Below are 25,422 nucleotides of genomic sequence, written 5' to 3'. Positions count from 1 at the left end.
GCCCTATAGCATTCACTTCTGTAATCATGAATGGCTGGTTATGGCACACATTAACMTCACCATCCCAGACACCCCAATTTGCATACCGCCCCAAAAGATCCATAGATGATGCAATCTCAATTGCTCTCCACACTGCCCTCACCCACCTAGATAAGAATACCTATGTGAGAATGCTGTTCATTGACTACAGCTCAGCATTCAACAGGAGATTGCCCCCTCCAAGCTCGTCACCAAGCTAAGGAGGACTCTGGATCTGAACACATCCCTCTGCAACTAGATCCTGGACTTTCTGARGGGCTGACCCCAGGTGGTGAGGGTGGCAACATTACCTCCGCCATGCTGACCCTCAACACTGGAGCCCCACAGGGGTGTGTGCTTAGTGCCCTCCTGTACTCCCTGTTCACCCACGACTGTGTGACCACGCCCGACTCCAACACCATCATCAAGTTGGCTGACAGCATGACGATGCTAGGCCTTATCACCAGCAGTCCTACAGGGAGGATTTCAGTGACTTGGCAGTGTGGTGCCAGAGCAACAACCTCTCCCTCAACGTCAGTAAGACCAAGGAGCTGATCGTGGACTACAGGAAACGAAGGGGCGAGCACGCTCCCATCCACATTAACGAGGCTGCAGTGGAACAGGTCGAGAACTTCAAGTTCCTCGGTGTCCAAATCACTAAAGACTTAAAATGGTCCTCACACATGCACATCGTGAAGAAAGAGCGACAGCGGTTCTTCCCCTTCAGGAGGTTGAAAAAGTTTGTCATGGGTCCCTCAAATCCTCAAAAAGTTATACAGCTGTACCATTGAGAGCATCTTGACTGGCTGCATCACTGCCTGGTATGGCAATAGTACCACCCTCGATCCCATGGCGCTACAGAGGGTGATGTGGACAGCCCAGTACATCACTGGGGCCGAGCTCCCTGCCATCCAGGACATCTATATCAGGCGGTGTGGAAGGAAGGCCCGGAAAATCGGTAGACTCCGACCACCCAAGCTATAGACTATTTTRTCTGCTTCCGCATGGCAAGCAGTACCGGTGCATCAAGTCTGACACCAACATGCTCTTCAACAGCTTCTATCCCCAAGCAATAAGACTGATAAATAGTCTGTGTAGCTATTTTGTTAGCTATCTGAGTTAACATTGTATCTTTATTGACCTTTTATTTACATCTCTATGCACACTCACAGGGCTCTACACACACAAACACACTCACACTGCTCACTCACACATAATATGCACATACATTTATGCACACCCACTCACGTACAAGCTGCTGCTACTCTGTTTATCTTATATCCTGTTGCCTAGTTACCTTACCCCTATACATATCTACCTCCATCACTCCAGTATCCATGCACATTGTAAATATAGTATTGGAATTTACCCTTTATATAGTATGCTTGCTTACCTACTTATTGTAAGCTTACTTATTCATGTGTGTGCGCACCTGGCTGTGGGCACACGTGTGGAACAAGCACTATAACTCTGTATATGAATTGAACACTAAGGTGGTGTTGGTAGAAGTTGTGACAGAAGCCTTTGTCCTCACTCCAGGTCAGAAATGCACGTATCCTCGGTCAGTCTGCGTTTCGGCCTGATTTTAGAGGCTTACTGCAGGGGCAACATCTATCACATCAAGAGCTTATGGAAACAGGTGAGCACACCTCGAGACTATATACTTGTTAATTCTTAGACATGTACAATGGCCAGATTCCTTAGAAATAGCATGTGTAGAGGACTAGGGGAGACTGGGGGCAATTGTAACATGTTTTGTATTTGACTTTATTGCTCAGAGACCACTCGAACTAGGCCACTAATGTTTTTATATGAGAAACGTACATCTGTCTGCTAATCATTCATACCATTTATAGATCTATGTAAGAAGGTCTGATCACAATATTGATTTTAATCTGAAAAGTCCGGATGTTACATTTGCCGCCGTGCCAAGGGCAATTGTGACAGTAGGTGGGGTCAAATGTAACACCTAAAAAATAAACAAAATAAATGCACTTAACTTGTATAAAATTAATGTTTATGAATTATCATATTATAGACCTACTGTATGTAATAATTTTGCAACAAATATAAGTATTTCTATGTACGTAACCAACATTTACATGGCCATTCGGTAGCTCTCAAAACATCTGAAATGTCTGATGGTGTCCAGAATATATCTGTTTACAACTTATTTGGCACTGTACAGGACACCAAGGCTATTTAAAGTTAGTAATTGTATAGTTGATGTATAATTCATACAACCTTAAAATTAAAATATGATTTTTTTCATAATATTGCTGCTTGGCTCCAGATCATTTTAACACTGTGTTACAATTACTCCCAACCCAGCAGCCATGACAAAACCTCATGTGCCTAGCAATAGACAACAATAGTGACAGATGTCAATCATGCCAATGTTTAGCCAACATATAGTGATGAAAATGTTGCTAGTTTGAATTCTTGGACATTAATGCTCAGGACAGTATAAGAACAATACAACCGGTGGAAAAAACTACATTCACACCTAAAAAACTACATTCACCCCTAAAAAACAAACATTTGCTCATGAAATGTGCAAATAGTGAGATATTTTGCTGAAACTTTTCYAGCAGAGCATTAACCTAAATGGGCATGTACTGTGTGAGTTTCATCTCTAGCTTGTTTATGTTTGGAGAAAGTCAAGATGTTACAATTGCCCGGTCTCCCCTACTGGGTTTCTTCCCATTTGAAATGACCAACTAGTAGGTGCAAAAATTAAACAATACAGTTTTGAGCCCAGAACACAAAGAATGATGTGGTTAGCAAGTTTTGAGAATGACACAAATATTAATTTCCACAAAGTTTACTGCTTCAGTGCCTTTAGATATTTTTGTCAGATGTTACTATGGAATACTGAAGTATAATTACAAGCATTTCATAAGTGTCAAAGGCTTTTATTGACAATTACATGAGTTTGATGCAAAGAGTCAATATTTGCAGTGTTGACTCTTTTTTTTCTCAAGACCTCTGCAATCCGCCCTGGCATGCTGTGAATTAACTTCTGGGCCACATCCTGACTGATGGCATCCCATTCTGCATAATCAATGCTTGGAGTTTGTAAGAAATTTTTTTTCTTTTTTTTTCCACCCGTCTCTTGAGGATTGACCACACAGTTCTCAATGGGATTAAGGTCTGGGGTTTTCCTGCCATGGACCACAATATCGAAGTTTTGTTCTCCGAGCCACTTAGTTATCCTTGCCTTATGGCAAGGTGCTCCCGTCATGCTGGAAAAGGCATTGTTCGTCACCAAACTGTTCCTGGATGGGTTGGGAGAAGTTGCTCTCGGAGGATGTGTTGGTACCAATCTTTATTCATGGCTGTGTTCTTGTGCAAAATTGTGAGTGAGCCCACTCCCTTGGCTGAGAAGCAACCCCACACATGAATGGTCTCAGGATGCTTTACTGTTGGCATGACACAGAACTGATGGTAGCGCTCACCTTGTCTTCTCCGGACAAGCTTTTTTTCCGGATCCCCCAAACAATCGGAAAGGGGATTCATCAGAGAAAATGACTTTACCACAGTCTCAGCAGTCCAATCCCTGTACCTTTTGCAGAATATCAGTATGTCCCTGATGTTTTTCCTGGAGAGAAGTGGCTTCTTTGCTGCCCTTTCTTGACACCAGGCCATCCTCCAAAAGTCTTCGCTTCACTGTGCGTGCAGATGCACTCAACACCTGCCTGCTGCCATTCTCGAGCAAGCTCTGTACTGGTGGTGCCCCGATCCCGCAGCTGAATCAACTTTAGGAGACGGTCCTGGAGCTTGCGGACTTTCTTGGGTGCCCTGAAGCTTCTTCATAACAATTAAACCGCTCTCCTTGAAGTTCTTGATGATCCGATAAATGGTTGATTTAGGTGCAATCTTACTGGCAGCAATAATCCTGCCTGTGAAGCCCTTTTTGTGCAAAGCAATGATGACGGCACGTGTTTCCTTGCAGGTAACCATGTTTGACAGAGGAAGAACAATGATTCCAAGCACCACCCTCCTTTTGAAGCTTCCAGTTTGTTATCCGAACTCAATCAGCATGACAGAGTGATCTCCAGCCTTGTCCTCGTCAACACTCACACCTGTGTTAACGAGAGAATCACTGACATGATGTCAGCTGGTCCTTTTTGGCAGGGCTGAAATGCAGTGAATTATTTTTAGTTGATATTCAGTTCATTTGCATGGCAAAGAGGGACTTTGTAATTAATTGCAATTCATCTGATCACTCTGGAGTATATGCAAATTGCCATCATACCAACTGAGGCAGCAGACATTGTGAAAATTAATATTTGTGTCATTCTCAAAACTTTTGGCCACGACTGTACTATCCCAAAACTTTATCAATACTCCCTCCTCCTCTTCTCTCTGTGCAGAACGAGGCTCTGAACAAGATGAAGGCTCTGAATGACTTTGTGAAGTCGGGCTGGCAGAAGACGTCACGCCAGCAGATGACAGACGACATGAAGCTGTGTATCAAACAGGAGGCCTACATGGAGGCCCTCTCATACCTGCTGTCCCCGCTCAATCCCAGCATCATGCTCTCAGAGATTTGGTGGGTACCTGACACACACAGATGCAGGCACGCACACACAGACGCACACAAAGATGCAAACAGACAGACACCCAGGAATGCACACACACACGGAAGCATCATGCACCTCCATGTTTTAAGGGCACTGATAGCCACATTCAGTATCTTTTAATTAATTATGTGTTAGAAATTACTATGTTTATTTATTTTTTCTACAAATGGGTAAAATMATATTATATAGGGAGAAGTCTTCTCCCAGTGTCAACAAATTTGCTTTATGTTGCAGTGCGGACAGATGCAAGTTCATGGACTCCAAGATGAAGCCCCTGTGGCTCATGTACAAGAACCAATGGGTGCAGGGGGACGCTGTGGGCATAATCTTCAAGAACGGAGATGGTGAGAAACCCAAATAACATCCTTGGTCCACATGATATACATCATTTTTTTAGGTTATATTTTTTATTTGCATTTTTGGGGGGGCACTGTAATGGTGATCGGTGGTGTTGGTTCTGTATGTCGCCTTAACTATTGTCATATTATATGTACTGTCCTCTTCGTGGGAGTGTGTTAGTCAACTAATGGACACACTTTTAGCACTGTTTAAGTGCTGTTTGGTAGCTTTGTTTGCGCATCTGAAGTGCATCCTTGGTGGTATCCATGGAGATGCAGGATGCAAGCAGTATCCAGATTGAGAGAACCAGGGGCGTCGGGACTAATGTCGAGGCTGGAGAAGAACCACTACTGGCTTCATGGGCAATTCCATAGAACTGGAGAGCTAAAGAGACTCACCCCGGACCCTCCAGATTATCTCCAAGTTCCGTCAATGTAGCTAGCTAGGTTAATTAGCTGCCTATCTGCTAGCCAATGTCTGTAGCATAGGCTACGCACAGCCCGATGCTCCATAAAGTATATCAGATATCTTCCTCATCTAAGATCAGAGACACCGGTGGAGAGTAGCACTATTTTTTAAGTTTGCTTTTTTATGTTGTGCTATCGTCATCCAGTCAGCCTAGTAGCTAGGTCTACTGTGTGTATCCCCAAGCTACTATGTTTATTTCTTTATTTTCTGAACAACTCCAAAAAGAAGATCCCTTCAAGAAATTCAAGTTATTCTGTTAGAAGTTATACCCTTTTACTACTGTATTTACCTAATTTATGGCCATGCGGTTATTAGAAAAGATGCAACYAATAAACACTTGTTCATAGATTAATAATTTGGTCCAATGCGGGAATATTAGGTACTGTTACTTGTAAATTAAAGTTAGGAACTATTTATCTTCAGACCGACCTTTTATCATGCTAATTTTGCATGCCATCAAGAGCATTAATCATACTGGCCTAAATTGACAGTCTGGCCACCTGGAGAAAATTCTGTGGAGTCTGCATCTGGGATTTTCATCCCATTTCGGTTGGATATAAATGTACCTTTAGCCTGACATAACCTCTATCCTTTCAGATCTCCGACAAGACATGTTGACCCTCCAAATGATCCAGCTGATGGAAATCCTTTGGAAGAAAGAGGGACTAGATCTAAGGTATGTGTTAGCAGCAGGGTTTGGAACCATTTTCCAATCGTTTCGTTCTGAACAGAACCATTCTTTTTTTGTTCCATTTCACTGTTCCAACCTGCAAAATAAAGTTCTAAACTGGTTCGAAGCAAAAAAAAGTACTGTTCTTTATCATTCCTTTCTGTTCCTTTTTAAACCTCTAAAATACTTTTATATATATATATATTATTATTTTTCTTTTTTTTAACATTTAGCTCGACATTAAATTACTTTGTGGATAGAAAAGCGTGCTATGGAGCGGGAAAGCTCAGTGAATTCTTTACATTTGTGATGGAAAGACAAGCGAGAGTGAGTGGAGGAGGCGGCTTGGCTTGAAGCACTGGTCATCTTGTGATAACATGCATTATCTAAATTAGGGCCACAGAATTATTCCTACAGAGGAGTGGCTTCTATGCAGGAACTTTTAATGACTTCAGAGTTGGCTTATCGTTGMAGCTAGCTAGCTTGTGTGTGCAGAGCGGTACCAGAATTAAAAACACATCTTACCTTTTTGTAGTTAATAAAGCCAATGTGSGGCCTCCCGGGTGGCGCAGTGGTCTAGGGCACTGCATCGCAGCACCATAGTCTCTGGGTTCGCGCCCAGGCTCTGTCGCAGCCGGCCGCGACCGGGAGGTCCGTGGGGCGACGCACAATTGGCCCAGCGTCGTCCGGGTTAGGGAGGGTTTGGCCGGTAGGGATATCCTTGTCTCATCGCGCTCCAGCGACTCCTGTGGCGGGCCGGGCGCAGTGCGCGCTAACCAAGGGGGCCAGGTGCACGTTGTTTCCTCCGACACATTGGTGCYGCTGGCTTCCAGGTTGGAGGCGCGCTGTGTTAAGAAGCAGTGCGGCTTGGTTGGGTTGTGCTTCGGAGGACGCATGGCTTTCGACCTTCGTCTCTCCCGAGCCCGTACGGGAGTTCTAGCGATGAGACAAGATAGTAATTACTAGCGATTGGATACCACGAAAATTGGGGAGAAAAGGGGGTAAAATAAKATTTTWAATAAATAAAGCCAATGTGAAATGTGATAATTATAGTATCCCGAACTAGCATTGAAAAAGTTAATCCATTCTTCTCTAATAAAAAATCTCTCCCTATTTTCTGAATCATGCTTGTAATGTAAGTAGACTACAGCTATGCTTCGGAGGGTGAGGGGCAGGTAGCGTACACACATACACTGGCAAAGATTTTCAGCTGGCAGGCAGACACTGGAAAAAGTTTCTGATTGACAGAGGGGAGGGCTTTGCATTGGTGCTTTGTTGCGTTTTTTGTGGGACTGCAAAAAAATACTGTAATGTAAAATAACGTTATTAACCGGTTCCCATCCTTTTAAAATAACGGTTCTGTTCCAGAACAGTATAGACCACTTTCTTTCATGGTTCTGATTCTGTTCCTTGAAAAACTGGATTATTTTTCTGTTTTCGGTTCTGTTTCATGAACTGGTTCCAACCCCTGCTTAGCAGTGGACCTAGTTGTGGGTTCAGAGCTGGGTTCAGTGAACCACACTTACAGGATGAGTAACCTTGCTTGAGACCCATTGAAGACCTGCATTAGCCCCGTAAGCTAATACCTAGGGTTTTGCTTGTGGCGCGCAGGAAACCTGGATTTGAATTCAGTAGGTGACATTGCAGTCAAACGGTCCTACATACATACTGGGAACAGGTTCGGGGAAAATTGATATGATGGTTTTGTAACAATGTACTGAGGGCATACAGTTATACGTTATTAATTTTTATGGGCATATAATAGGCCTTATAATGCTTTATGAATTAACTTTTTCTACTGTCTCTGTAAGGATGATCCCCTACGGCTGCCTCTCCACCGGGAACAAGACAGGCCTCATCGAGGTGGTGAAAAACTCAGACACCATCGCCAACATCCAGCGCAACAACAGCAACAGTGCCGCGACTGCAGCCTTCAACAAAGACGCCCTGCTCAACTGGCTTAAATCCAAGAACCCAGAGTAAGTGTGACAGAGACACTGGTCTAGCAGTCATGTCTACAGTGACGGCATGGGTTTGTATCCAGCCTACTGCCCTTTCACACAACCTCTCTCTATCTTTTCCCACTGTTATCCACTATCTCTATCTGTTCAATATACACTGTGTATACAAAACATTAAGAACACCTGCTCTCATGACAGACTGACCAGGTGAATCCAGGTGAAAGCTATGATCCCTTGTTGATGTCACTTGTTAAATCCACTTTAATCATTGTAAATGAAGGGTAMGAGACAGGTTAAAGAAGGATTTTTAAGCCTTACTACAATTGAGACATGAATTGTGTACCATTCAGAGGGTGAATGGGCAAGACAAAATATTTAAGTGCTTTTGAACAGGGTATGGTAGTAGGTGCCAGGCGCACCGGTTTGTGTCAAGAACTGCAAAGCTGCTGGGGTTTTCACACTCAACAGTTAGTGTCCATGCCCCGATGAATTGAGGCTGTTCTGAGGGCAAAATATATACACTGAGTATACAAAACATTAGGAACACCTGCTATTTCCATTATATAGACTGACCAGGTGAAGGTGAAGTTTTTAGGGGGGGGGGGGGTTTATTAGGAAGGTCTTCCTAATGTTTGGTAAATTTAGTGTAATCTGAAAATATCTTCAACTACACTACCGGTCAAAAGTTTTAGAACACCTACTTATTCAAGGGTTTTTCTTTATTTTTAATAAGACACATAACAACATCAACTGTTCAGAGGAGACTGTGTGAATCAGGCCTTCATGGTCCAATTGCTGCAAAGAAACCACTACTTAAGGACACCAATAAGAAGAAGAGACTTGCTTGAGCCAAGAAACACAAGCGGTGGAAATTTGTCCTTTGGTCTGGAGTCCAAATTGGAGATTTTTTGTTCCAACCGCCGTGTCTTTGTGAGACGCGGTGTGGGTGAACGGATGATCTCCGCATGTGTATTTCCCACCATAAAGCATGGAGGAGGTATTATGATGTTGACACTGTCTGTGATTTATTTACAACTCAAGGCACACTTAACAAGCATGGCTGCCACAGCATTCTGCAACGGTACGCCGTCCAATCTGGTTTGGGCTTAGTGGGACTATCATTGACCCAACACACCTCCAGGCTGTGTAAGGGCTATTTAACCAAGAAGGATAGTGATGGAGTGCTGCATCAGATGACCTGGCCTCCACTAACCCCCGACCTCAACCAAATTGACATGGTTTGGGATGAGTTAGACCGCAGAGTGAAGGAAAAGCAGCCAACAAGTGCTCAGGCTATGTGGGAACTCCTTCAAGACTGTTGGAAAAGCATTCCAGGTGAAGCTGGTTGAGAGAATGCCAAGAGTGTGCAAAGCTGTCATCAAGGCAAAGGGTGGCTATTTGAAGAATCTCAAATATAAAATATATTTAGATTTGTTTAACACTTTTTTGGTTCCATATGTGTTATTTCATAGTTTCATTATTCTACAATGTAGAAAATAGTAAAAATAAAGAAAAACCCTTGAATGATTCGGTGTTCTAAAACTTTTGACCGGTAGTGTATATCTTAGAAAAAACGAATTACAGATAGGGTAGCTCTCAAACATGCTAAACTGGACCTATGATTTGACCTTAGAGGTGAATTGCACCAGCTCTGAGCTTATTAGCTGTTTAAACATCTAAATCCAAGACAATCATACTGGCTAGTTGTGAGAGCGTTTTTGCAGTTGCCTTTGATGCTGACTGGTGGGACCTCAATCCTAATCTCTCATGGACAGACGTACGTAACATAGGATGGTATCGTAGCGTCTGTCAACAGACTGTGGGARGCGACMACTAACAAGGAACTTTTTTTCCAGTGCGCAGATGTTTGTCACTTATCATTTAGACAAATCACGATTTTGCAGGTGAATTCAGGTGTATTCATCTTTTGAATTTTGGAAGGCAAGGGGACATTTGGCCCAATTCTTTGGCTCACAGTTTCCATTTAGTGGGGTGGAGTCTCATTAGTGTCTTTTCTCATACATTTCCCCCAAGAAGCTAATCGAGCATCTGATGCAATTACACAAAAAAATTACATTTCTGGCTTTGCAAGATTAATCTGGAGGCGAAAGAAACGCACACCTGTTTAGGCGAGGTGCTGGCTAGCGGAGTAGAACACTTGAAAAAGAAAAGGAGAGCCGTACACTCTAGGAGCTCAGATGCAGTCATTTAATAACCTAATAACCAATGTTTCGACAGACAAGCTAAACCTTTAAATAATGTATAAACTATTGGCATTATATAAGTAATGTTGGGTGGGTGCAGTGCAAGGGCTGGCAAAACAGCTCCACATCACACAGAAGCTGCAAAGTGTTAAAGCCTCTTGGTTAGAATGGAATGGGGAATAGCTGTAATAGTTTAACATAGTGAACCCAATAGACGCCTAGACAGGACCGTGTAACATGGCTGTCAATCATCTGTCACCCTCCGAATCTTCTCTGCAAATATTTAATAGAGCTGTGAGAAAAACCTGCCTCATGCCTCAACTATATTGAGAGAGAGAGAGGGGCAAGTGTGTGCGTGCGTACCCCACTGTTTCCACTTGACTTGGGAATGTGAGAGAAAGAGAGAGAAAGGTAAAGAAATATATCATTCAATGGAGGGAAGGGATAAAAGAAAGTGCGGAGAAAGCAAACTGATCCCATGTGGTCTCTCCTCTCTCTCATCTATTTTGTCAGCAGGGATAAACTTGACCAGGCCATTGAGGAGTTCACACTATCATGTGCTGGTTACTGTGTAGCCACTTACGTGTTGGGTATCGGAGATCGCCACAACGACAATATCATGATCAAGGAGACTGGGCAGGTGAGATGCACAGGATTTCTTTTTTTTTTAATGTGTATATTCTTGATAATTTGTATAAGTCTGATTAGAGTGGGTATTCCTAGTAGGAAAATAACTCATTGTTTATACCTAAGAAACAAAAATGTTTWGCTTTTTTATCTTACACAATTAATCATTCATAAAGTAAACCGATAAACACTTATTCTTAGACAGACAATGGAAATGCCAGTGAGTCAGAATAATCGCATTTGACCTCTCAAAAACTATGATACTGACTCTACTACATGTGATAGGTGGATGGATCGATGGATGACAAAAGTATATGGACACATGCTCGTCAAACATCTCATTCCAAAATCATGGGCATTAATATGGAGTTGGTKCCCCCTTTGCTGCTATAACAGCCTCTACCTCTTCTTGAAAGGCTTTCCACTACATGTTGGAACATTGCTGCGAGGACTTGCTTCCATTCAGCCACGAGCATTAGTGAGGTTGGGCACTAATGTTGGCCGATTAGGCCTGGCTCGCAGTCGGACTTCCAATTCGTACCAAAGGTGTTCGATGGGGTTGAGGTCCGGGGCTCTGTGCAGGCCAGTCAAGTTGTTAAACACTGATCTCGAAAAAACATTTTTGTATGGACCTCGCTTTGTGTACAGGGGTATTGCCATGCTGAAACATGAAAGGGACATCCCCAAACTGTTGCCACAAAGTTGGAAGCACAGAGTCGTCTATAATGTCATTGTATGCTGTAGCATAAAGATTTCCCTTCACATGAACTAAGGGGCCTAGCCCGAACCATGAAAAATAACCCCAGACCATTATTCCACCTCCACCAAACTTTACAGTTGGCACTATGCATTGGGCCAGGTAGCCTTCTCCTGGCATCCGCTAAACCCAGATTCGTCCGTCGGACTGCCAGATGGTGAAGCGCGTGATTCATCACTCCAGAGAACCTATTTCCACTGCTCCAAAGTCCAATGGCGGCAAGCTTTACACCACTCCAGCCGACGCTTCGCATTTCGGGTGGTGATCTTAGGGTTGTGTGCGGCTGCTCGGCCATGGAGACCCATTTCATGAAGCTCCCGATGAACAGTTCTTGTGCTGACGTTGCTTCCAGAGAAAGTTTGGAACTCTGTAGTGAGTGTTGCAAACGAAGACAGACGATTTTTACGTGCTAAGTGCTTCAGCACTCGGCGGCCCCGTTCTGTGAGCTTGTGTAGCCTACCACTTTGCGGCTGAGCCATTGTTGTTCCTATACGTTTATACTTCACAATAACAACATTTACAGTTGACCAGGGCAGCCCTAGCAGGGCAGACATTAGACAAACAGACTTGTTGGAAAGGTGGCATCCTATGACGGTGCCACGTTGAAAGTCACTGAGCTCTTCAGTAAGGCCATTCTACTGCCAATGTTTGTCTATGGAGATTGCATGGCTGTGTGCTTGATTTTATACACCTGTCTGCAACGGGTGTGGCTGAAATAGCCAGATCCACTCATTTGAAGGGGTGTCCACATACTTTTGGATGGATAGATACATATGCGTAGTAGTTAGTTCTTACCACAAAGTGACACGTCTTACTACACACAGCAATGCTAATTGTCTTGAAAACACAACTCTAGGCAACAGCAGTGACAGCAGACTCTCTTAGTAACTTCGAAAAGGGAATCAATCACGAGGCAGACATYCCAGAACGTCATCATTCAAAACCAGTGGTGGAAAAAGTACTAAAATGTCKTACTTGAGTAAAAGTAAAGATACCTTAACAGAAAATGACCCAAGTGAAAGTTACCCAGTAAAATACTACTTGAGTAAAAGTCCCAAAGTATCTGGTTTTAAATGTACTTAAGTACAGTGTTAGAAAAAGTACTCAATCGTCATACTTGCGTAAAAGTACAAAGTAAAAGTAAATGCTATACATCAAATTCCTTATATTAAGCAAACCAGACGGCACGATTATCTTATTATTATTTTTTTTAATGGACAGACAGGCACAGTCCAACACTCAGACATAATTTACAAACACAGTAGGGATGACAAAGTGGCAGTAGGGATGACAAAGGGTTATATTGATAGATGGCCTAATTCTGTCCTGGTTGAGCATAATAAATGTAATAAGTACTTTTAGGTGTCAGGGAAAATGTATGGAGTAAAAGGTACATTATTTTCTTAAGGAATATAGTGGAGTAAAAGTAAAGGTTGTCTAAAATATAAATAGTAAAGTACAGATACCCCCAAAAACAACTTAAGTAGTACTTTCAAGTCGGAAGTTTACATACACCTTAGCCAAATACATTTAAACTCAGTTTTTCACAATTTCTAACATTTAATCCTAGTTAAAATTCCCTGTTTTAGATCAGTTACGATCACCACTTTATTTTAAGAATGTGAAATGTCAGTATAATAGTAAAGAGAATGATTTATTTCAGCTTTTATTTCTTTCATCACATTCCCAGTAGTCAGAAATTTAAATACACTGAATTAGTATTTGGTAGCATTGCCTTTAAATTGTTTAACTTGGGTCAAATGTTTCGCGTAGCCTTCCACAAATAAGTTGGGTGAATTTTGGCCCGTTCCTCCTGACAGAGCTAGTTTAACTGAGTCAGGTTTGTAGGCCTCCTTGCTCGCACACGCTTTTTCAGTTCTGCCCACAAATTTTCTATAGGATTGAGGTCAGGGCTTTGTGATGGCCACTCCAATACCTTGACTTCGTTGTCCTTAAGCCATTTTGCCACAACTTTGGAAGTATGCTTGGGGTCATTATCCATTTGGAAGACCCATTTGCGATCAAGCTTTAACTTCCTGACTGATGTCTTGAGATGTTGCTTCAATATATCCACATAATTGTCCATCCTGATGATGCCATCTATTTTGTAAAGTGCACCAGTCCCTCCTGCAGCAAAGCACCCCCACAACATGATGCTGCGACCTCCGTCCTGGTGTTCTTCGGGTACAAGACTCCCCCTTTTTCCTCCAAACATTACGATGGTCATTATGGCCAAACAGTTATATTTTTGTTTCATCAGACCAGAAGACATTTCTCCCAAAAAGTATGATCTTTGTCCCCATGTGCAGTTGCAAATCGTAGTCTGGCTTTTTTATGGCGGTTTTGGAGCAGTGACTTCTTCCTTGCTGAGCGGCCTTTCTGGTTATGTCGATATAGGACTCGTTTTACTGTGGATATAGACACATTTGTACCTGTTTCCTCCAGCATCTTCACAAGGACCATTGCTGTTGTTCTGGGATTGATTTGCACTTTTCGCACCAAAGTACGTTCATCTGTAGGAGACAGAACACGTRTCCTTCCTGAGCAGTATGACGGCTGCGTGGGTACATGGTGTTTATACTTGCGTACTATTGTTTGTACAGATGAACGTGGTACCTTCAGGCATTTGAAATTGCTCCCAAGGATGAACCAGACTTGTGGAGGTCTACAATTTTTTTTCTAAGGTCTTGGCTGATTTCTTTTGATTTTCCCATGATGTCAAGCAAAGAGACACTGAGTTTGAAGGTAGGCCTTGAAATACATCCACAGGTACACCTCCAATTAACTCAAATGATGTCAATTAGCCTATCAGAAGCTTCTAAAGCATGACAATTTTCTGAAATTTTCCAAGCTGTTTAAAGGCACAGTCAACTTAGTGTATGTAAACTTCTGACCCACTGGAATTGTGATACAGTGAATTATATGTGAAATAATCTCTCTGTAAACAATTGCTGGAAAAATTACTTGTGTCATGCACAAAGTAGATGTCCTAACCGACTTGCCAAAACTATAGTTTGTTAACAAGAAATTTGTGGAGTGGTTGAAAAAAAAGTTTTCATGACTCTAACCTAAGTGTATGTAAACTTACGACTTCAACTATAAGTACTTCACACCACTGTTAAAAACAAAGTTTGAAGGCAAAACCTTTGCAGTGGTTTTAGTGAAGACAGATGATGCAAACTAGCCACTTAATAAGAATTTATATAATTCATAATAATCTGAAAAGCATTTAAAAAATCGAATGAAATGTTATTTTTCACATGCACCAAAGACAACAGGTATTTGTTAAATGCTTACTTACAAGCACTTAACCAACAATGCAGTTCAAGAAATAGAGTTAAGAAAATATTAACTAAATAAGCTAAAGTAAAAAATAAAATAAAAAGTAACACAATAAAATAACAATACCGAGGCTATATATATATATATACCGGTACCGAGTCAATGTGCAGAGGTACAGGTTAGTCGAGGTAATTTGTACATGTAGTTAGGYAAAGTGACAATGCATAGATAATAAACAGCAAGTAACATCAGTGTAAAATCAAAGGGTGGGAGGGGGTGTCAATGTAAATAGTCCAGMTGGCCATTTTGTTAATTGTTCAGCAGCCTTATAGTTTGGGGGTAGAAGCTGTTAAGGAGCCTAGACTTGTCGCTGCGGTACCGCTTGCCGTGCGATAACAGAGAGAACAGTCTATGACTTGGATGACTGGAGTCTTTGACAATTCCTCTGACACCGCCTAGTATATAGGTCCTGGATGGCAGGAAGCTTGGCCCCAGTGATGTACTGAGCCGTACGCACTACCCTCTGTAGCACCTTATGTTTGGATGCTGAGCAGTTGCTATACCAGGCGGTGATGCAACCGATCAGGATGCTCTCAATGGTGCAGCTGTAGAACTTTTTGAGGATCTGGGGACATATGCCTAGGGCTGTTGCGGTGACCACATTACCGTCACACCAGCGGTCACGAGTCACAAAGGCAGTCAAATTCCACATGACCGTTTAGTCACAGTGATTAGGCTTCTCCAAGCTCTGATGCTGCTGCTGGTCATTAGTAGCCTACCAAACTTGCTTAACTGCCTGTTACTCAGCACTCTATTGTCCCTCTAATCACTCTGACATCAATGCAAATGTATTTGAAAATCTAATCAAACACTTCATGAGAGCCCATTGCGCAACATTTCTATAGGCTATGCAATTGCGGGTGAAAACAGTGATGGCCGCTAATAAAAAGACGAGAATCCCATCATCTTTCTATAGGCTYGACCTACTATATTTATTTCTCAACTTTCCTAATATTAAGCACATTGCTTATATTTACAACAGGAGTATAGCCTACCTGGCTGGCATGAAAATAAACTACGGGGAAAATCGTCCTCCATTCGCTATTTAAGTGCATAGATGACAGATGTTTCGATACAGGTGCATGATAATGGTCCATTCTAAATCAAAACAAATTTCACACATATATTATTTAGTATATGTAAAGACAAGATGAAATCAACAATAGTCTGATGGGTGACAATATTAGCCTATCAATTGTGAATTATATATTATCACTTGTGAATGATGCCCAGCATAAGAAACAATGTCTTTTTAAAAACATTTTGGAATCATTGTCGCACACCTCATGTGTTTTTAATMAGATTTGTATCACAACTAAAGTGGCCACAACTTCTTAAAATTAAGCACATGAATTRGTTTTACAAGCCTAGCTGGCATAGATAAGCAGCGCTGAGTTTCAAGTTTGGGGAAGATCATTTTCACCATAAAAATGCACCTTTATAATATTAGCATGACATGAATAATTGCATTTGCAGTGACTTTTGATAATGCCGTTTTCCACTAATGGAACATTTGCGCTTATAGCTGACTACCATGTGCGCATTGCTGCGCTTATAATTTGAAGAAATAGCCTAATAGTTTATCAACATTTTAAGCTAAACTTTCTGATCTGTTGCGTCATCCACATTGCATYAAAAACGTTTTTTTGATGCTAGTGGTTGTATTAATTTGGGGTCTATCGCATCTCACAACTGTCCCAGACTGTTTGGAATATTTATTTATTGCACAGAATAGAATAGTTTGACTTTTGTGCTATGGGGATAGTAGATTGACATGGGCTAGTGCTTTTGCTGTTCGTTAGGCCTACTCATCTTGTTGGCTGATGAAAAGTAAATGTGGACAGTTCTTCCAATATCTTCTCTATGCACCTCGGAATTGAATAAGCACGTGCGGAGTTGCATCCCCAATGTGTCTCTTCACTTGTAGCCTGTGAGAAAGATCTGATCACATGATGGAGTGCGCCCGCCTCAGGGAGAAGGGCACAACGGTCACTGGCCGCAAAAGGCATAGATTTTTTTTAAGGTGCATTACGGCCACACAAAGGGGATGCTGCCGTGAAATTCTAGGCATTATCAAGTTCTTGTCAAATTGTGAATGAATGACTGATGTAGTGTCTACAGGCTGCACAAAAAACAGAGCAGAGTTTATGCCATTCAAGCGACTTTTTTCAATTCATAATTAATCGCATCATGCAGCCATACAATGTATTAAAAATCAAAACATACAGTACCAATCAAAAGTTTGGGCACACCTACTCATTCCAGTTTTTTAATACTATTTTCTACGTTGTAGAATAATAGTGAAGATGTCAAAACTATGAAATAACATATATYGAATCATGTAGTAACCAAAAAAGGGTTGAACAAATCTAAATATATTTATATTCTTCAAAGTAGCCACCCTTTGCCTTGATGACAACTTTGCACACTTTTGGCATTCTCTCAACCAGCTTTACCTGGAATACCTTTTCAACAGTCTTGAAGGAGTTCCCACATATGCTGAGCACTTGTTGGCTGCTTTTCCTTCACTCTGCGGTCCAACTCATTCCAAACCATCTCACTGGTACTTTCTGATTTAGTTTTTGCTTGTAAGCAGGAATCAGGATAGAATTATGGTCAGATTTGCCAAATGGAGGGTAAGGGAGAGCTTTGTATGCTTCTCTGTGTGTGGAGTAAAGGTGGTCTAGAGTTTTTTCCCTCTGGTTGCACATGCTGGTAGAAATGAGGTAAAACGGATTTAAGTTTAAAGTCCCCAACCACTGGGTGTGCCGCTTCTGGATGAGCATTTTATTGTTTTCTTATGGACTTATACAGCTCGTTGAGTGCGGTCTTAGTGCCAGCATCCGTTTGTGGTGGTAAATAGACGGCTACGAAAATATGGTAGATAGTGTGGTCTATAGTTTATCATGAGGTACTCTACCTCAGGCGAGCAATACCTCGAGACCTCCTTAATATTAGAAATCGCGCACCAAATGTTATTGACAAATAGACACACACCACCACCCGTCGACTTACCAGACGTAGGTGTTCTGTCGATGCACGGACAACCCAGCCAACTGAATATTATCTACGTCGTCGTTCAGCCACGACTCGGTGAAACAAAATATTACATTTTTTAATGTCCCGTTGGTAGGATAGTCTCAAGCGGAGATCATCCAGTTTATTTTCCATTTAATGGCTTGTTCATGAGTTATACTTGTGTTACCAACATATTTAATCTGATCCATTTTTAAGACCTCACTTGCCTGCAGCTACAATGGGAATCTCGAATAATGATGTTTCATAATAATGTTTGGATGGTGTGGAAAACGTCTCTTTTTTTCTCTTTTAGCTGTTCCACATTGACTTTGGGCACTTTCTGGGAAACTTCAAGAGCAAATTTGGGATCAACAGGGAACGTGTGCCTTTTATTCTGACGTACGACTTTGTCCACGTCATCCAACAAGGGAGGACTAACAACAGTGAGAAGTTTGAAAGGTAAAACATTAAATCTATCTATCTCCTATCATGTGTTCAATTCCCGCTGGGGCCAACCATATGAAAAATGTATGCACGCATGACTGTAAGGGTCTTTGGATAAAACCGTGTGCTAAATGGCATATATTGTGTTATGTAGTATTATATTGTATTGTATTTATATTGCATTATATATTGTTCATTTCCAACACTGTATTGTCTCTGTTAATATAGAGTTGTGCCAAGATAAAAAATAAAAGAGAAAGAAACATAATGATGTTTTACGAATCTGTCACCGTATTCATATAATTCCATTTGTTGTTTTGTTTTTACTCCAAATAAGAGACTATAGGGGGCACATCCAGTCATCTTAATGTATTTGTCAATCTCATATTATTGGTGATTTGTTAGCACCCAACTGTGAATACTTTGACTTATACCTGTACGTACTTATATAACCATGCATACTTATTTTACGGTGATCCTGAAGCTCCATGATAATGGTGTGGTACCTCTCGTATTGTGCCACCAACAGGTTCAGAGAGTGCTGTGAGCAGGCCTATAAGATCTTGTGTCGCAATGGGACTCTGTTTGTTAACCTGTTTGCCATGATGAAAGCAGCCGGACTGCCTGAGCTGAGCTCCTTCAAGGACATCCAGTACCTAAAGGTGAGAGGAGCGCCTCCTTTTATTGCCGGATATGTTGAACGGAGCATTATGTATACTGTAGTACATCACTCCTACACACTCAATGATTTATGCTATTTTACACTTGTTAGTTCCTCTAGTTTTAGCCACAGTAGTCAGATAATGTCTATGCAAGGTCCTACACCTGAGATCAGTGTCCTTTTCAAAATATGGTTATGATTTGGTGATGCTTACAAGGATACGTCTGCAGCTACTAATGATGGTGATGATGTCGATGACTAGTGCGATTGGTGATGATGATGTTGGTTGCAAGGACCTCAATGATGGTGATTATGATCATGTTGATGGTGGTGGTGGCAGGGACCTTGCTAACAATGATGATGATAATCTAATGATCATGATATCAATATTGATGATGATTACCAATATAGTAATGTGAGTTGTTTTAAATGGTAAAGGCACATCCGTCATCCTTCTGATATTGTTGTTCTTGTCTCACCCTTTTCTAAGGACTCATTGGCTTTGGGGAAATCGGAGGAAGAAGCGCTGAAGAATTTCAAAGTGAAGTTTAACGAAGCTCTGAGAGAGAGCTGGAAGACCAAGGTGAACTGGATGATGCACTCTCTAGCCAAAGATAGCAGACTTTGAATAAAAGCCACTGCCCCGGAGAAGCATTCTGAACCTTAATACCCCTGATTTGTTGATCTGATCAGGGTTTTCAGCTTATGGAGCCAAATGGAATGAAAATGCACTGAAGTCTTTGTCGTAAAATAAGAGCATTTGGCAATGTTTTACAGATGTTTACACCTGACTGGCAGTCATGCTTATGGTTTATGAACTGATGCAAAACTGTAAGTACTTGTTGAAAGTCACATTTCATCGGGAGTAATTGCCATTGTTACTATATCATACAGACAGTACAGCGTTGAAAATCATTTGCACGTGGGCACACCCCGTGTCAACCAGACCTATCACCACATGAACAGTGCCCTGAAAGTGACCATCTCAAACCAAATTGGGAGTAAACAACGTAATAATGATGCCTAATGAAACAATGTATCAACATTTTGTCAGGAGAGTAGTAAGAGAGYAGTTAAATTATATGTGAAATAATGTAATAGGAGATTGATTAATGATGATGATGCCATTGATTAAATTTCTTGATAAGTTGTTTGCATTGATTGTACTTAAATGACCAGGCCAGAGAGAGGTACGTAGGACCTCAAGTGTTTCATGCGGTTTACATTCATTCTAGGATTATTATTWTTTTTTTWACTTTTGAATTTTATTATTTTCATTGAAATATATCCTCTGCTGTACAGTGAGCTCCAAAAGTATTGATACAGTGACACGTTGTTTTGCTGTTTTGGCTCTGTACTCCAGCACTTTGGATTTGAAATMATACAATGACTATGAGGTTAAAGCGCATACTGTCAGCTTTAATTTGAGGGTATRTTCATCCATATCGGGTGAACCGTTTAGAAATTACAGCACTTTTGTAAATAATCCCCCCATTTTAGGGGACCCAAAAGTATTGGGACAAATTAACTTATGTGTATTTAAGTAATAAAGTAATAAAAAGTAGTCGGTCCCATATTCGTAGCGCGCTGTGACTACAAATTGTTTGGATGCATTTGCTGTTTGTTTTTGTTGTGTTTCAGATTATTTTGTGCCCCTATTAGAAATTAATGGGAAATAATGTATTTGGGGGGATGATATTTGTGCATCTGTAAATTTCTCACTCATCATTATTCATGACTCATTCAGAATTATCTGTAATCATGGTAGCAATCCACATTAATGTAGAAGTGTTTAGAAACARATTATATTCTTATTTACAATAAAAGTGACTCCAAAATGACTCTACATTATTTACCATCAATTTCGATTGGGCACAAAATAATCTGAAACACAACCGAAACAAACAGCAAGGGCCTCCAACAAATGTGTAGAGTCACAAGCTTGATGTTGTCATTGTGTGCTATGAATATGYGACCAAATACTTAACTTTTTACTACTTAAATACACAAGTGAATTTGTCCCAATACTTTTTGTCCCTTAAAATTGGGGGACTATGTACAGAAAGTACTGTAATTTCTAAACAGTTAACCCAATATGGATGAAAATACCCTCGAATAATTAAAGCTGACAGTCTGCACTTTAACCTCATAGTCATTGTATAATTTCAAATCCAAAGTGCTGGAGTACAGAGATAAAAACGAAACAATTTGTCACTGTCCCAATAGTTTTGGTGCTCACTGTATTTAAAATCTTGAAAGTGTGTTAAAGGTTTTTGTACAAAGAATCAAGCTTTCTTTGTAAAGGTACTTTTTAGGTTTTGCCATGATAATGTTATGAAATACGGCCTTATTTGTCTATTGTGTATGTATGAGATTTTGCCATCTGGGATGTTTTATATCTTGTGGAATGAGATACCCCAATCTGTTGTTTGGAAGAGAGATGGAGTCAAGAGTATATTTCCTTCAACAACATTGCATTCCAGCCCTGCTCCTACATAAGTAAAGCAAGACGTTTTGCCAGCCAGGATTTTGAGTCACTGCTACTTGGCCATTTAACTCAGGAGTTGATATTCATACGGTCTTGTCAGAGACTATTACGCGAGACCCAGACACTGGTGCCAGGACTCAAGCCGAAAACTTGGACAGTGATCCCCAGACCAAGTGATCTTGAGCGGTTCTTCAGACTAAGACCACAAGTTTGAGTCTATAATAAATGTATAATAAGCCATAGCTCTTTATCTCAAGTGTCGCTCTTAAATGTCTCTATGTGGTGTCATTATACATAAGCTACCTGCTACATGCTGTGAAATGATGTAGGGTAGATTCTCATGATAGATCAGTTGAATTGATCTACAATACCTTGAAGAAAATGCAGGGACGGTTCTGTATGTTTTAGCTTACAGATATGCACTGTATGTTGTCCCCAGTGGCAGTCCTGACCTATGTGCCTATCTATGCCTTTTACTTTTATCCTTGAGAAAATTATTCTAGAAAAGAATACTGTACATACCTTATCTCTCTCATCTCAAAATGCTGTGTCAATACTGTGTAGAGTGACTGATGTTCTGTGAAAACAAACCATGATATTACTGTATTAATGTACATTTGTCGTTGAATTATGCATTCTGTATCTATTCTCTCCTGATCAGAGTATACTGTGGACAGAATCCACTAATGATTGTTTTAACCATAGGATGTGTGTGTGTTGGGAGGAAGAGTTGCTATTGGACACTGGTGCCTATTTAATTGATTTATCTTGTATGTCCATGTATTTTCTGTTGTTGCAGTTTGCAAACAAGGGTGAATTGTAAAACATAGGGCATTGCTGTGTGGAACACTGAAAAGCATGAATTGAAGAAGAGCTTTTATATGCATTCCATTGCTTAACCTGCTCAGTAATATCTGCACTGAATGTTAATATAGCCAGTTAAATTTATATTTTAATAAATTACTATGTTTTAGTATTTTGTTCATTAGTCCACAATCCCCATCTCTTGTATTTGCATGTCAGCAGTCAACTTTTCAAGATGGAGCACTTTCAGTACAGAGTAAAAACTGTGATTATGTGTTTATCTTGAAAACTTGACTGCTGACATGCACCATTTGCGGGGGTGTAGTCAAAAACAAGATTTTAAATATATTTTCACACTGAGGTTGGAATAATACTGGGAAAATTATGAAAATGCCCTTCTAGTTTGAAAAAAACACCTGAAATATCAGCCTGTTATGGTGGGATGGCGTTTTGGCTGCCTGGTGACATCACCAGGTTAATTAGTCCAAATTTCTCTGCCAATAACATCTAGGTTTCTGTTTTTACCACCCCATTCCCAGACAGTCCTAACAAAATTCTTGCTTGAGAAATTGCACTTTGCTAAGAAGCAATTTTTGTTTKTTTTTGACTACTTTAATTGAAAACAATCACAGTAAGGTATTTAATTGTTACCCAGAAAGGATTTGATATTGAGATAAAAACGTCTGCATTGGACCTTTAACAGTGGAATAATGAATAAATTACCAATAGTTTTTTAGTAAAGTGATCCTTTAAGGCTACCGTCCTGTAGTTTTTTTCTCCAACCCCAATCTACCGCAACGGGTTGGATTGAATACCTACAGGAGTGTAGCTCTCCAGGAACAGGGTTGGAGATAACTACTTGAAGGGTCTTCCAGAATACCCATATTTCCAGAATAGACATATATTTTTAAAGGCCAGTGTGGAGCAAGATATCTTTGCTAGGCATATGTGCCTTTTTGGTTTTCGCTATTGATAATCTTTATGTGCTATGAAATACATGACCGTGTCTTTATTATTATTACGACCATCATTATCATCAATATTATTGTCATCATTATCATTTCAAGCTTTTTAAAATTATGGTGAACAGCCTCTGTGCTTTTCATTGCAGCATCTTTTTATGATCAAATATATTTGTATTTATGACAAGGGCTCTGAACATGTGCAATGAAAACAAAAAAATAGGAATTTGAGAACCATAGTTAATTTCCCATGAATCTTGTGCTCGCAAGTATACTGGATTGTCTGGAAATGTATCCCTGCTTTTGAACTCCCTGAATCAATTATCTGAATGTGTAATGCTATTAATCAATGTTTTACCATCATGAAGTTCGTGATAGACTCAAACATACTGTGTTATACCTATTCAAGTTAATGCGCTTTATGGCTCTTTCAACTCAACACAAATACACTGTAGACTTGAAGGAGGGAGGGCCTTTGTTTTTAATTTGGCATTTGCTAATTTGTTTAAACCGTGTGGATTCAAGTTTGTGAAATAAAAAGGGGACACTGTACCTTGTGTAGGCCAATTACTATTATTGACCTCTATAATAATCCTCATCTGTTCTTCAGAAATAAGCAGTCGTTAAAAATATCCACATCCCTATAGACGGGTTGGTTGTTTAGCAAACAAAACCGTTGCGTGTACAACCATTGGGCAAAATCGACAGGGTTGGCTTTGATTGTTGACATGAAAACTATATTTTGTCTCCAAGGTTTATTGAAAACAGAAATACATTTGCACTTGAGCACTTGTCTCTCCCATACATCGTTACCGTTGTTGGTTACCTAGTTTGCGAATTTTAGCCATATTAGCATAGACGTGACATCAATCAAAACACATCAAAACAAGACATGGTATCTAATCAAGAACAAGATGTAAAATAAAGCTGCAAAGCAGCAATTCTGSGATTCAGCTGTGGGCCTACTGTGCCACCATTAGGACAAATTGGACATCACCCTAGGATGAGCTACTTCTGTGCTGCTAACCACACTTGGCCAATATCAGAACTCAAAATCAAACTGATCATGCAATATGCTTTTGATGTATTTTTGACTATTTTGTATGATATTGACTACTTTAAACATCTTCTCCAGAACCGCTGGACTGATCGACACATTTTGTGCATCGCATCGATGGATGCACATCTTAAAACACAATATTTTCCAGGACTAGCTGAAACAATATGGCCACTATAAGCCAATGAGCTTCCACAACTGTTGTTTCCTGTCCAACTGCGCCACCATGCAGCCAAACTGAACTATAGTTTACAGGTTAGCTAGACACATCCCTGAGCATGTGCCAAAAGTTCATCCTGAGTCAAATTGACCAAGAGATATAAACATGTGCCCGTTATAGCGCCACCATGTGGTCCATCTGAATGTGCCCGCTTATGTTGAGTCTTCAGTGTTTGGAACTTTTGTACCAAGTTTTGTTACAATAAGAAAATCCATATCTGATTTATATGGATTTATGTTTCAGACCACGCCCACGTGAATGTTTATTGATCATGTCGTCATGTCGTTTGAGATGTTAGCCTGGAAAATATTGCGTTGCGAGACCTTGGTCTATATATACTATATATCACGTTTTGTGCAGATCCGTCATTCGGTGCTAGAGGAATAGCATTTTTAATGTTTTTCACACAATTCTAAATGGCGAAAAATCCTTCATGGCAGACCTTATTGGTCCTATAGCAAATGTGTTCCTTGTGAGCAGAGGGACCTATGTACCGAATTTCATGACTCTAGGACACACAGCATGAGGAGCGTTCGCTTTCCAAGTTTGCATTTTCAATTGTTTGTTATAGCGCCACCATGTGGCCAATTGGCATCGCATGAGAGGGTGTGGCCCATGGTCCTTTACCATCATGCAAAATTCACGGGAATTAGATTTTTTTAAACTAAATTGACGGAACCAGTATAATAATAAATGCCAATAAATACAATAGAGTTTCACCAGCTTTGCTGTTGAACCCCCAACTAGCTGACATGAGCCACCTATGCTTCCCTACATGACAGCTTGTCGCTATCTA

General features: G+C 40.7%; 1 protein-coding gene across 3 annotated transcripts in view; it reads left to right on the top strand.

Annotated features, from left to right (window-relative positions):
* The window catches only part of pik3cd (phosphatidylinositol-4,5-bisphosphate 3-kinase, catalytic subunit delta), a 48,512-nt gene extending 24,611 nt beyond the window's left edge, over positions 1 to 23,901 (top strand). For 2 of the 3 annotated variants that reach the window (XM_023991183.2, XM_023991181.2), the window contains exons 15-23: positions 1,558 to 1,657; positions 4,395 to 4,573; positions 4,839 to 4,948; positions 6,009 to 6,087; positions 7,893 to 8,060; positions 10,760 to 10,886; positions 18,304 to 18,449; positions 18,964 to 19,096; positions 19,586 to 23,901. In XM_023991183.2, the coding sequence (XP_023846951.1) occupies positions 1,558 to 1,657; positions 4,395 to 4,573; positions 4,839 to 4,948; positions 6,009 to 6,087; positions 7,893 to 8,060; positions 10,760 to 10,886; positions 18,304 to 18,449; positions 18,964 to 19,096; positions 19,586 to 19,723 (1,180 nt within the window). In that variant the 3' untranslated portion in view covers positions 19,724 to 23,901. The remainder of the gene's footprint in view (positions 1 to 1,557; positions 1,658 to 4,394; positions 4,574 to 4,838; positions 4,949 to 6,008; positions 6,088 to 7,892; positions 8,061 to 10,759; positions 10,887 to 18,303; positions 18,450 to 18,963; positions 19,097 to 19,585) is intronic. The other variant, XM_023991182.2, reaches the window with a different exon arrangement.
* The last annotated feature ends 1,521 nt before the right edge of the window (positions 23,902 to 25,422 follow it).

The sequence above is a fragment of the Salvelinus sp. IW2-2015 genome, linkage group LG7 (assembly GCF_002910315.2).
Source record: "Salvelinus sp. IW2-2015 linkage group LG7, ASM291031v2, whole genome shotgun sequence".
NCBI lineage: Eukaryota > Metazoa > Chordata > Actinopteri > Salmoniformes > Salmonidae > Salvelinus > Salvelinus sp. IW2-2015.
Note: the sequence above shows the minus strand (reverse complement) of the source record. Positions and strands in the feature narration are given on the sequence as shown.